General features: G+C 52.3%; 1 protein-coding gene across 2 annotated transcripts in view; it reads left to right on the top strand.

The window, feature by feature from the left end:
• Positions 1 to 12,341, top strand: part of LOC119888646 (dual specificity protein phosphatase CDC14AB-like) — a 33,924-nt gene that overhangs the window by 16,372 nt on the left and 5,211 nt on the right. For both annotated transcript variants that reach the window (XM_038699306.1, XM_038699307.1), the window contains exons 8-14: positions 4,062 to 4,149; positions 4,266 to 4,496; positions 5,429 to 5,567; positions 5,689 to 5,854; positions 5,940 to 6,040; positions 8,512 to 8,559; positions 9,092 to 9,220. In XM_038699306.1, coding sequence (XP_038555234.1) covers positions 4,062 to 4,149; positions 4,266 to 4,496; positions 5,429 to 5,567; positions 5,689 to 5,854; positions 5,940 to 6,040; positions 8,512 to 8,559; positions 9,092 to 9,220 — 902 coding nt within the window. The remainder of the gene's footprint in view (positions 1 to 4,061; positions 4,150 to 4,265; positions 4,497 to 5,428; positions 5,568 to 5,688; positions 5,855 to 5,939; positions 6,041 to 8,511; positions 8,560 to 9,091; positions 9,221 to 12,341) is intronic.

Below are 12,341 nucleotides of genomic sequence, written 5' to 3' on the forward strand. Positions count from 1 at the left end.
AGCCTCACCTCACCACAGCTTCACCTCACCACAGCTTCATCACAGCCTCACCTCACCTCAGCTTCACCTCACCACAGCTTCATCACAGCCTCACCTCACCTCAGCTTCACCTCACCACAGCTTCATCACAGCCTCACCTCACCTCAGCTTCACCTCACCACAGCTTCATCACAGTCTCACCTCACTTCAGCTTCACCACAGCTTCACCTCACCACTGCCTCACCTCACCACAGCCTCACCACAGCCTCACCTCAGCTTTAGCTTCACCACAGCCTCACCTCAGCTTTAGCTTCACCACAGCCTCACCTCACCACAGCTTCACCACAGCCTCACCAAAGCTTCACCACAGCCTCACCACAGCTTCACCACAGCTTCACCACAGCCTCACCACAGCCTCACCTCACCACAGCCTCACCACAGCCTCACCTCAGCTTTAGCTTCACCACAGCCTCACCTCACCACAGCCTCACCACAGCCTCACCTCAGCTTTAGCTTCACCACAGCCTCACCTCAGCTTCACCTCACGACAGCCTCGCCTCACGACAGCCTCACCTCACCACAGCCTCACCACAGCCTCACCTCAGCTTCACCTCACGACAGCCTCACCTCACCACAGCTTCACCACAGCCTCACCTCAGCTTCACCTCACAACAGCCTCACCTCACCACAGCCTCACCTCACCACAGCCTCACCACAGCCTCACCTCAGCTTCACCTCACCACAGCCTCACCTCAGCTTTAGCTTCACCACAGCCTCACCTCAGCTTTAGCTTCACCACTGCCTCACCTCACCACAGCCTCACCACAGCCTCACCTCAGCTTTAGCTTCACCACAGCCTCACCTCAGCTTTAGCTTCACCACAGCCTCACCTCACCACAGCTTCACCACAGCTTCACCACAGCTTCACCACAGCTTCACCACAGCCTCACCACAGCCTCACCTCACCACAGCCTCACCACAGCCTCACCTCAGCTTTAGCTTCACCACAGCCTCACCTCACCACAGCCTCACCACAGCCTCACCTCACCACAGCCTCACCACAGCCTCACCTCAGCTTTAGCTTCACCACAGCCTCACCTCAGCTTCACCTCACGACAGCCTCACCTCACCACAGCCTCACCTCACCACAGCCTCACCTCAGCTTTAGCTTCACCACAGCCTCACCTCACCACAGCCTCACCACAGCCTCACCTCACCACAGCCTCACCACAGCCTCACCTCACCACAGCCTCACCTCACCACAGCCTCACCTCACCACAGCCTCACCTCAGCTTCACCTCACCACAGCCTCACCTCAGCTTTAGCTTCACCACAGCCTCACCTCAGCTTTAGCTTCACCACAGCCTCACCTCAGCTTTAGCTTCACCACAGCCTCACCTCAGCTTTAGCTTCACAGCCTCACCTCACCACAGCTTCACCTCACCACAGCCTCACCTCACCTCAGCTTCACCTCACCACAGCCTCACCTCACCACAGCTTCATCACAGCCTCACCTCACCACAGCTTCATCACAGCCTCACCTCACCTCAGCTTCACCTCACCACAGCTTCATCACAGCCTCACCTCACCTCAGCTTCACCACAGCCTCACCTCACCACAGCTTCACCTCACCACAGCTTCATCACAGCCTCACCTCACCTCAGCTTCACCTCACCACAGCTTCATCACAGCCTCACCTCACCTCAGCTTCACCACAGCCTCACCTCACCACAGCTTCACCTCACCACAGCTTCACCACAGCCTCACCTCACCTCAGCTTCACCTCACCACAGCTTCATCACAGCCTCACCTCACCTCAGCTTCACCTCACCACAGCTTCATCACAGCCTCACCTCACCTCAGCTTCACCACAGCCTCACCTCACCACAGCCTCACCTCAGCTTCACCTCACCACAGCCTCACCTCAGCTTTAGCTTCACCACAGCCTCACCTCAGCTTTAGCTTCACCACAGCCTCACCTCAGCTTTAGCTTCACCACAGCCTCACCTCACCTCAGCTTCACCTCACCACAGCCTCACCTCACCTCAGCTTCACCTCACCTCAGCTTCACCTCACCACAGCTTCACCTCACCACAGCCTCACCTCACCACAGCTTCATCACAGCCTCACCTCACCACAGCTTCACCTCACCACAGCTTCATCACAGCCTCACCTCACCTCAGCTTCACCTCACCACAGCTTCATCACAGCCTCACCTCACCTCAGCTTCACCTCACCACAGCTTCATCACAGTCTCCCCTCACTTCAGCTTCACCACAGCTTCACCTCACCACTGCCTCACCTCACCACAGCCTCACCACAGCCTCACCTCAGCTTTAGCTTCACCACAGCCTCACCTCAGCTTTAGCTTCACCACAGCCTCACCTCAGCTTTAGCTTCACCACAGCCTCACCACAGCTTCACCACAGCCTCACCTCAGCTTCACCTCACGACAGCCTCACCACAGCCTCACCTCACCACTGCCTCACCTCACCACAGCCTCACCTCAGCTTCACCTCACCACAGCCTCACCTCACCACTGCCTCACCTCACCACAGCCTCACCTCAGCTTTAGCTTCACCACAGCCTCGCCTCACCTCAGCTTCATCACAGCCTCGCCTCACCACTGCCTCACCTCACCACAGCCTCACCTCAGCTTTAGCTTCACCACAGCCTCGCCTCACCTCAGCTTCATCACAGCCTCGCCTCACCTCAGCCTCACCACAGCTTCACCACAGCCTCACCTCAGCTTCACCTCACGACAGCCTCACCACAGCCTCACCTCACCACTGCCTCACCTCACCACAGCCTCACCTCAGCTTCACCTCACCACAGCCTCACCTCACCACTGCCTCACCTCACCACAGCCTCACCTCAGCTTTAGCTTCACCACAGCCTCGCCTCACCTCAGCTTCATCACAGCCTCGCCTCACCACTGCCTCACCTCACCACAGCCTCACCTCAGCTTTAGCTTCACCACAGCCTCGCCTCACCTCAGCTTCATCACAGCCTCGCCTCACCTCAGCTTCACCACAGCTTCACCTCACCACTGCCTCACCTCACCACAGCCTCAACTCACCACAGTCAGTGCAGAGTTTCTACAGAATTAGAACAAACTCAAAGAAGACAAAAGATAATGAAATAATAATTCATCCTAAAGCAGAACACATCAACAAAGAACATGTTACAATCTAAAGTCTGTGTGTTTACTGTGCAGCAGGAAGTGTCTGACAGGTTGTGGTGAGAGCGGAGCGCCCCCCTCAGGAGGATCACTGTAGTAATAATAAACTCTATTTTTACAGCACTTATTAAAACCTGACATGGATGGAAAACAAATTAAAAATATTTCAAGACAGAGCAATTTAAAATGAGAAGAAAGGAAGGACTAAAATTAAAGAGGCTGTTTTGTAAAGGTAAAACTTGAGAAGTGATTTAAAAGATGTCACCTTGGGTTCTCAGGCAGGGAGGTCCAGAGCTCAGGGGCTCAGGACATCTAACAGAGCCCTGCTGCCCGAGGACCTGAGGCTCGGGCTCATAGGGGAGCAGCTACTCAGCAGTGTAGCTGGGTAAGAACCACGAAGTGCTTTGAAAGTGATCAGTTAAAATCACTTGACCAGGGAGGCTGAAACAGGGCTGGTGTGATCTTCTTGTGTTTGTTAAAGTCGAGCGGCTGCGTTTTTAGCTCAGCCCTGAATACAGTGAATCACAATTATCCAACGTACATGAAATAAAAGCAGCGATGAACTTCCTAAGATCAGACCGAGAGAGAAAAGACCTGATGTTTGAGATGTTTCTGATAAAAACAGGATCGAACAACATTTGTTTTTCAAAGGAAAGGTCACGGTCCAGCATTACACCCAGGTGTCAGGCTGCAGGGTTGATGTTTTTTAAAACAGACTTTAAGGGCCAAAAATAAGGATTTCTGTTTTATTGTGATTAAGCTGGAGAAGGTTTTGGGACATTCAGGACTTGATTCACCCAAACAGGATCAAAGATGGTTAAACTGGCCCTCATCTGTTGTGGTGTTGTAATGTTGATGCTGGTTACTCACCTGTGACCTCCCGCCCTCTGTTTGTCTGCAGCGGGTGGAGAATGGAGATCTCAACTGGATCGTCCCGGGGAAGTTCCTGGCCTTCAGCGGACCTCATCCTAAAACCAAAGTAGAGAACGGTGAGTTCAGTCAGCTGCACCTGATGGGGTCCTGCGGGTCAGAAAGGGGGCGTGTCCAAGCTAGAATTTGTTGTCGGGCTGCTGTTTAACACCTGTGGTTGCTCCGCCCCCTGCAGGTTACCCCCTCCACGCCCCCGAGGCGTACTTCCCTTACTTCAGAAAACACAACGTGACCACCGTCATCCGCCTGAACAAGAAGATCTACGACAGCAAGCGCTTCACGGACGCCGGCTTCGACCACTACGACCTCTTCTTCTTAGATGGGAGCACGCCCAATGACATCATTACCCGCCGCTTCCTGCACATCTGTGAGAGTACGGATGGCGCTGTCGCTGTCCACTGCAAGGGTGAGGACTTCCTGTACCTTCATACAACTTCCTGGCTGTGTCCGAACTCCCCACTCACTACACCACACTGCACCCCTGCGCAGGGAGAACTATGCAGTGAGCTCGCCTGCATTATGAAAACATCACTGTCCGGTCATTATTTCAGCGCCGTTAATGACGTCACTGCCGTCAGACAGTCAGTTGGTGGACTGTTTATTTTATTTTTTATTTTTTTCAGTGCAATGCATGATGGTATATAGGGCTTGGTTAGTGACCATCGGTTCTACACTACTTTTCAAAATGCATTCTGGGATACACTGAGTGGCAGAGACGGGGGACTCGAGTCGCAAATTTGAAGACTTGAGACTTGCTTGTGACTTGGACATGTGTGACTTAATCCCACCTCTGCTGAGTGGACTACATAGATACTAATAATTATCACTATACATTCAGACAGCACTACACAATGGCGAGCTCACTGTATAGCGAGTAGCGCCTCTGTCTTATGACTTCCTGTCTTATGACTTCCTGTCTTCTGACATCCTGTCTTCTGACTTCCTGTCCTATAACATCCTGTCTTCTGACTTCCTGTCCTATAACATCCTGTCTTCTGACTTCCTGTCTTCTGACTTCCTGTCTTATAACATCCTGTCTTCTGACTTCCTGTCTTCTGACTTCCTGTCTTCTGACTTCCTGTCTTATAACATCCTGTCTTATGACTTCCTGTCTTATAACATCCTGTCTTATAACATCCTGTCTTATAACATCCTGTCTTATGACTTCCTGTCTTATGACTTCCTGTCTTATGACTTCCTGTCCTATAACTTCCTGTCCTATAACTTCCTGTCTTATGACTTCCTGTCCTATGACTTCCTGTCTTATGACTTCCTGTTCTATAACTGTGTGGTTCTGGTTCTCTGGAGGTTCTGACTGTCTGTCTGTCTGTTTGTCAGCTGGACTGGGCAGGACGGGCACTCTGATTGGCTGTTACTTGATGAAACATTACCGCTTCACGGCAGGCGAGGCCATCGCCTGGATCAGGATCTGCAGACCGGGCTCTGTGATTGGACCACAGCAGAACTTCCTGGAAGAGTGAGTCCCAGATTGTGGTTTACCTGGAAGGCAGAAAGGAACACCTGTCGGACTTTAATGATCCACCAGGAGCAGCAGCACACAGTTTCTGTCAAACGTCTAAATGTGTTTGTGTTCACAGGAAGCAGGCGGCGCTGTGGTTGCTAGGCGACAGCCAACGTTCCCAGAAGGCCAAGCTGGAGGAGAGGGCCGTGTCTCACCTCATCACCAGCATGGACGACCTCACGTTAAACTCCGCCTACAACAGCAACATGTTCAAATCCCCGAGCTCCGACCGGCTGACCGAGGTCTCACACACGCGCGCACACGCACAGTGAAACGCACACCTGTAACCTGGCAGTCATCTCATGGTGCGCTTGTTTTATCCTCCAGAGTGAGGTGATGGACGGCGGACCGGGTCTGACTCAGGGAGACAAACTGAGAGCCTTGAAGAGCCGACGGCCCCCCCGCCCTGCCACCACCGTAGCTCTCAGGTACCAGAACCAAGACCAGAACCTAAACCTCCAACAGAGAGCAGAGTTCAGAATAACTAGGGGTCTCATTTATAAAACCTCTCTAAAAGTGTCCGTGCTCCCAAACGCCAAAAATGGCATACAGCAAAAAATTCTCAGACTTATAAAACCGAGCGTACGCACATCTGTCAGCAAGTTAGCTTTCTAAATCACAATCAACTTGAAATGTGGCCCCTGTGAGGGAGCGCCACGTCCGACCCTCCAAGCGCCCACAGCTGCCTGTAAACGCTCAGTGAAGCTCATTAATGTTCATACGTCCCGACTGCAGGAAGAAAAGGAGGCAGACTCTGAATCTAACTCAGGGACTCTGAACTTCCTTTTGGTGAAGCTGAAGCTGTTTGGTGGGGAAAAAACACACTTTCACCAACGCTTGTGCACCCGAGGAAAGGGGCCCCGGAGCCCCGCCCCTTTATGACCGATCTGCAGGAAGGGGCCTCCCTCTGAGTAGTGACGTCGCTGGCTGGAGGGATGACCCAGGTACTGATCTGGATTCCTTCCTCTGTGTTTAAACATTTATTTCCACAAACAGTCGGCTCGCTGAACGAGGCTGCTGACGAGTTAAAGAAGTAGGACGTGTTGTAATGACATAAAATAGTGTTTTATTTCCATAACGTGTTTTTACAAGCAGCATCACATCCACACGCCGGCGCTCAGCGTTTGGCTCCACGAACATCTGATAACAGTATATGAAACTCTGCTCTCCTATTGGCTCGACTGACGCTCTGAAAACAGCATCAGTTTAAATGTAATTTGTCTCCTGTTCACCTTATTCAGGAGAATAAATTGCTGCATGCAGGTATTAATTAATCTGATTCCTGATTAAACTGTGCAACATATCTGAGGCGTTCTTTCTCCGTTTGTGTTTCTGATCCTGAATCTGGATCTTTGTGGCTGCAAATGATCTTAAATTTTTTTTTTTTTTTTTTTTGTGCCACTTAAGGAAACGTGTTTTTTTTTATTCAGAAAGGCTTTAAGCCTGGAATACTCAGAGGGAATATTTGGATTTATTTTCCACCTCTTCATTTCAAAGCGTTACATCCTTCTGCCGTGTGCGGCGCCGTTTCTCTTTTCTCCTCCTTTACTTACAGGACGCACATTGGATCACAACCTTTGCGTGGGAAGTGGCGTCCGCACGTTTCCAGCCCTGTTTTGAACGTACGCACCGTTTAGAAATGAGACCCCAGATGTCCCTGCTCAGGTCTCAGACAGACACGTAGGACAGTCAGCGTGTGATTGGATACAGATCTGAAGGGTTCTGTACAGGTGCGTCTCAGAAAATTAGAATATGGTTAAAAAGGGAAGCTTTCCTATTTTCTACATTCATTAAACTTTAAGTAAAATATTTCTTCTGTTTTAATCTTGGTGATCAGAGCTCACGGAAATCAAAAGTCCACATCTCCAAATATTAGAATAGAGAATGAGAAGAGCCTTTAATCTCAGTCCTGTAGCTCAGGACATGAGCTGCAAGCGTCTCAGTCCTGGTGTCAGCCAGTCCTGAACCAGAGACAGAGTCAGACGAGTCTTAGCTGGGCTAAGGAAAACCAGAACCGGTGCTCAGTGGTCCTGTTTTCAGATGAAATCCAGGTCCCAGAGTCTGGAGAGGACCAGAATCCAAAGTCCAGAGTGAAGTTTCCACAGTCTGCGATGATCTAAGGGGGGCCTTGTCCTCTGCTGGTTCTGGTCCACTGGGCTCACTACCAGGAGCCTTTAGAGACTCCATCTGCTGACGAGCTTTACGGAGACGCTGGTTTCCTGTTCCAGCAGGACCAGAACCACTAGGAACCGGTCTGCTGACCGTGGCGTTACTGTGATTGGTCGGCCAGCTCACCTGACCTGAACCCCTCAGAGACTCTGAGAGACCCTGGACGAGCTGAAGGTCTCTGGCAAAGAACCTGCGGGCTTCATAACAGCTCAGCAGGCTGATCGTCTCCTCGCCGCCCCGATGCAGAACCCGACCTTTACAGGAGGTCCACGTCTCTTTGATACAGTCTCCATGCGAATATTTTGAGAAGTGGATTAACTAAAACAAATGGTCGAAAATATTTCTCTTATCTGAAAGTTTCACTTTTTGACTTAAGTTACACAAAAAATGAGATACGCCTTTTTATAACAGCTGTCTGCTGTAGAATCTGATTAGCTCACAGATTTCTAACCATAAGTAAAAACGCGCTCCTTCCTGTATCAGCTGCACGACTGATTGATCAGCGAGCTACAGGGAGGCAGCGGAACAGAAACACCGGCCTCTAACCTGCGCTGAATTCACTACGCAGTACGCACAACTCTGTCCACTGTGTCTGGATGTCGTTCCTACATCAAACCTGTCCTGTCACACCTGCTGTGCGCCTGACAGACGGGCTGCAGGGAGGCAGGTTTAATCAGCAGAACCTTGGTCCTGATGAAGCTGAAGGTTTAACCTGCCTGTTTTCTTTCAGAGTGGAGGAGATGAAGACGCACAGCAGATCAGCCTCACAGCCGCTCAGGTACAGCTCACCTCTGACCTCTGACCTCTCTCAACACGGTGGCCGTGTGGACGGAGGTGTTTCCGTGTTAGTGGAACTACCTGCAGTAAAGTCCCGCCTCCTCAAACCTTCATCTATCTATCTAGTATGTTGTGCTGCGTTTCCTGTGAGTGCTCTGGTTTAAGTCCGGCCGTGCGTCGCCCTCTCAGACGCCGATGGTTGCACATTTGGAGCGTGAGCCGTACGCAGGCTGAGGTTTCCAGGGCAACTAGCCCCTTGTGGGTTTGGTGGGCGGGGCTTAGCGGAGGGATGCGAGCAGCAGAGAGACGAGGACCAGGTCTCTCAGAGCCACCGCCTCCTCCTGTCTGTGGTGTGTTTCTCTACAAACTGAAGCTCTGAAGCCTGGTCCTGGTTTCACCTTCCGCTCGCCACCTCCTCGCCACCTCCTCGCTGCTCACAGTTCTGTTATTGAGTTCTGTTTTATCTGCTCAGTTTATTGATTTAAACATCAATCAGTGAAAGTATTGATAATGGTTTGTGTCTCTGTGTTCAGATTGTCGATGGGTGCCGGTCAGGGCCCCTCTTCCCCCCTCAAGTCCTCCAAGTTCCCAGCATCCTCTGCTTCTGCTGCAGCCAAGAGGATTGGTAGAAATCCGTCGTCAACGGCGTCCAACATCAGGAGGTCAGTGTTATCATCCAGTATTATCATCCACTTCCTGTTTGAGTCAGCCTCCCTTTGATCAACACCTCTAGTCCCTGATAGGACTAGTACGCCTCCTGATAGGACTAGTACGCCTCCTGATAGGACTAGTACGCCTCCTGATAGGACTAGTACGCCTCCTCTGGTCCCTGATAGGACTAGTACGCCTCCTGATAGGACTAGTACGCCTCCTCTGGTCCCTGATAGGACTAGGACGCCTCCTCTGGTCCCTGATAGGACTAGGACGCCTCCTGATAGGACTAGGACGCCTCCTCTGGTCCCTGATAGGACTAGGACGCCTCCTGATAGGACTAGGACGCCTCTTCTGGTCCCTGATAGGACTAGTACGCCTCCTCTGGTCCCTGATAGGACTAGTATGCCTCCTGATAGGACTAGTATGCCTCCTGATAGGACTAGTACGCCTCCTCTGGTCCCTGAAAGGACTTGTACACCTCCTCTGGTCCCTGAAAGGACTAGTACGCCTCCTCTGGTCCCTGATAGGACTAGTACGCCTCCTCTGGTCCCTGATAGGACTAGGACGCCTCCTCTGGTCCCTGATAGGACTAGTACGCCTCCTGAAAGGACTAGTACGCCTCCTCTGGTCCCTGATAGGACTAGTACGCCTCCTGAAAGGACTAGTATGCCTCCTGAAAGGACTAGTATGCTTCCTGAAAGGACTAGTATGCTTCCTGAAAGGACTAGTATGCTTCCTGAAAGGACTAGTACGCTTCCTGAAAGGACTAGTACGCCTCCTGATAGGACTAGTACGCCTCCTGATAGGACTAGTACGCCTCCTGAAAGGACTAGTACGCCTCCTGATAGGACTAGTACGCCTCCTCTGGTCCCTGAAAGGACTAGTACGCCTCCTGAAAGGACTAGTACGCCTCCTGAAAGGACTAGTACGCCTCCTGAAAGGACTAGTATGCCTCCTGAAAGGACTAGGACGCCTCCTGAAAGGACTAGGACGCCTCCTGAAAGGACTAGGACGCCTCCTGATAGGACTAGGACGCCTCCTCTGGTCCCTGATAGGACTAGTACGCCTCCTGATAGGACTAGTATGCCTCCTCTGGTCCCTGAAAGGACTAGTACGCCTCCTGATAGGACTAGGACGCCTCCTCTGGTCCCTGAAAGGACTAGTACGCCTCCTGAAAGGACTAGTACGCCTCCTGATAGGACTAGTACGCCTCCTCTGATCCCTGATAGGACTAGTACGCCTCCTGATAGGACTAGGACGCCTCCTCTGGTCCCTGATAGGACTAGTACGCCTCCTGATAGGACTAGGACGCCTCCTCTGGTCCCTGATAGGACTAGGACGCCTCCTGATAGGACTAGGACGCCTCCTCTGGTCCCTGATAGGACTAGGACGCCTCCTGATAGGACTAGTACGCCTCCTGATAGGACTAGGACGCCTCCTCTGATCCCTGATAGGACTAGTACGCCTCCTGATAGGACTAGGACGCCTCCTGATAGGACTAGGACGCCTCCTCTGGCCCCTGATAGGACTAGTACGCCTCCTGATAGGACTAGGACGCCTCCTCTGGTCCCTGATAGGACTAGTACGCCTCCTGATAGGACTAGGACGCCTCCTCTGGCCCCTGATAGGACTAGTACGCCTCCTGATAGGACTAGTACGCCTCCTGATAGGACTAGGACGCCTCCTCTGGCCCCTGATAGGACTAGTACGCCTCCTGATAGGACTAGGACGCCTCCTCTGATCCCTGATAGGACTAGTACGCCTCCTGATAGGACTAGGATGCCTCCTGATAGGACTAGGACGCCTCCTCTGGCCCCTGATAGGACTAGTACGCCTCCTGATAGGACTAGGACGCCTCCTCTGGTCCCTGATAGGACTAGGACGCCTCCTGATAGGACTAGTACGCCTCTTCTGGTCCCTGATAGGACTAGTACGCCTCCTCTGGTCCCTGATAGGACTAGTATGCCTCCTGATAGGACTAGTATGCCTCCTGATAGGACTAGTACGCCTCCTCTGGTCCCTGAAAGGACTTGTACACCTCCTCTGGTCCCTGAAAGGACTAGTACGCCTCCTCTGGTCCCTGATAGGACTAGTACGCCTCCTCTGGTCCCTGATAGGACTAGTACGCCTCCTCTGGTCCCTGATAGGACTAGTACGCCTCCTGATAGGACTAGGACGCCTCCTCTGTTTCCTGATAGGACTAGGACGCCTCCTGAAAGGACTAGTATGCCTCCTGAAAGGACTAGTACGCCTCCTGAAAGGACTAGTATGCCTCCTGAAAGGACTAGTATGCCTCCTGAAAGGACTAGTATGCCTCCTGAAGGGCTAGTAACCCTCCTGAAAGGACTAGTACGCCTCCTGAAAGGACTAGTACGCCTCCTCTGGTCCCTGAAAGGACTAGTAATCCTCCTGAAAGGACTAGTAATCCTCCTGAAAGGACTAGTACGCCTCCTGAAAGGACTAGTACGCCTCCTCTGGTCCCTGAAAGGACTAGTACGCCTCCTCTGGTCCCTGAAAGGACTAGTACGCCTCCTGAAAGGACTAGTACGCCTCCTCTGGTCCCTGATAGGACTAGTACGCCTCCTGATAGGACTAGTACGCCTCCTCTGGTCCCTGAAAGGACTAGTACGCCTCCTGAAAGGACTAGTACGCCTCCTCTGATCCCTGATAGGACTAGTACGCCTCCTGATAGGACTAGGACGCCTCCTCTGGTCCCTGATAGGACTAGGACGCCTCCTGATAGGACTAGGACGCCTCCTCTGGTCCCTGATAGGACTAGGACGCCTCCTGATAGGACTAGGACGCCTCCTCTGATCCCTGATAGGACTAGGACGCCTCCTGATAGGACTAGGACGCCTCCTCTGGTCCCTGATAGGACTAGGACGCCTCCTGATAGGACTAGGACGCCTCCTGATAGGACTAGGACGCCTCCTGATAGGACTAGGACGCCTCCTGATAGGACTAGGACGCCTCCTCTGGTCCCTGATAGGACTAGGACGCCTCCTCTGGTCCCTGATAGGACTAGGACGCCTCCTCTGGTCCCTGATAGGACTAGGACGCCTCCTCTGGTCCCTGATAGGACTAGGACGCCTCCTGATAGGACTAGGACACCTCCTCTGGTCCCTGATA

Source organism: Micropterus salmoides, unplaced genomic scaffold, assembly GCF_014851395.1.
Source record: "Micropterus salmoides isolate LMB-PRFRI ecotype aquatic unplaced genomic scaffold, ASM1485139v1 Ms_hic_scaffold_5, whole genome shotgun sequence".
Classification (NCBI taxonomy): Eukaryota; Metazoa; Chordata; class Actinopteri; order Centrarchiformes; family Centrarchidae; genus Micropterus; species Micropterus salmoides.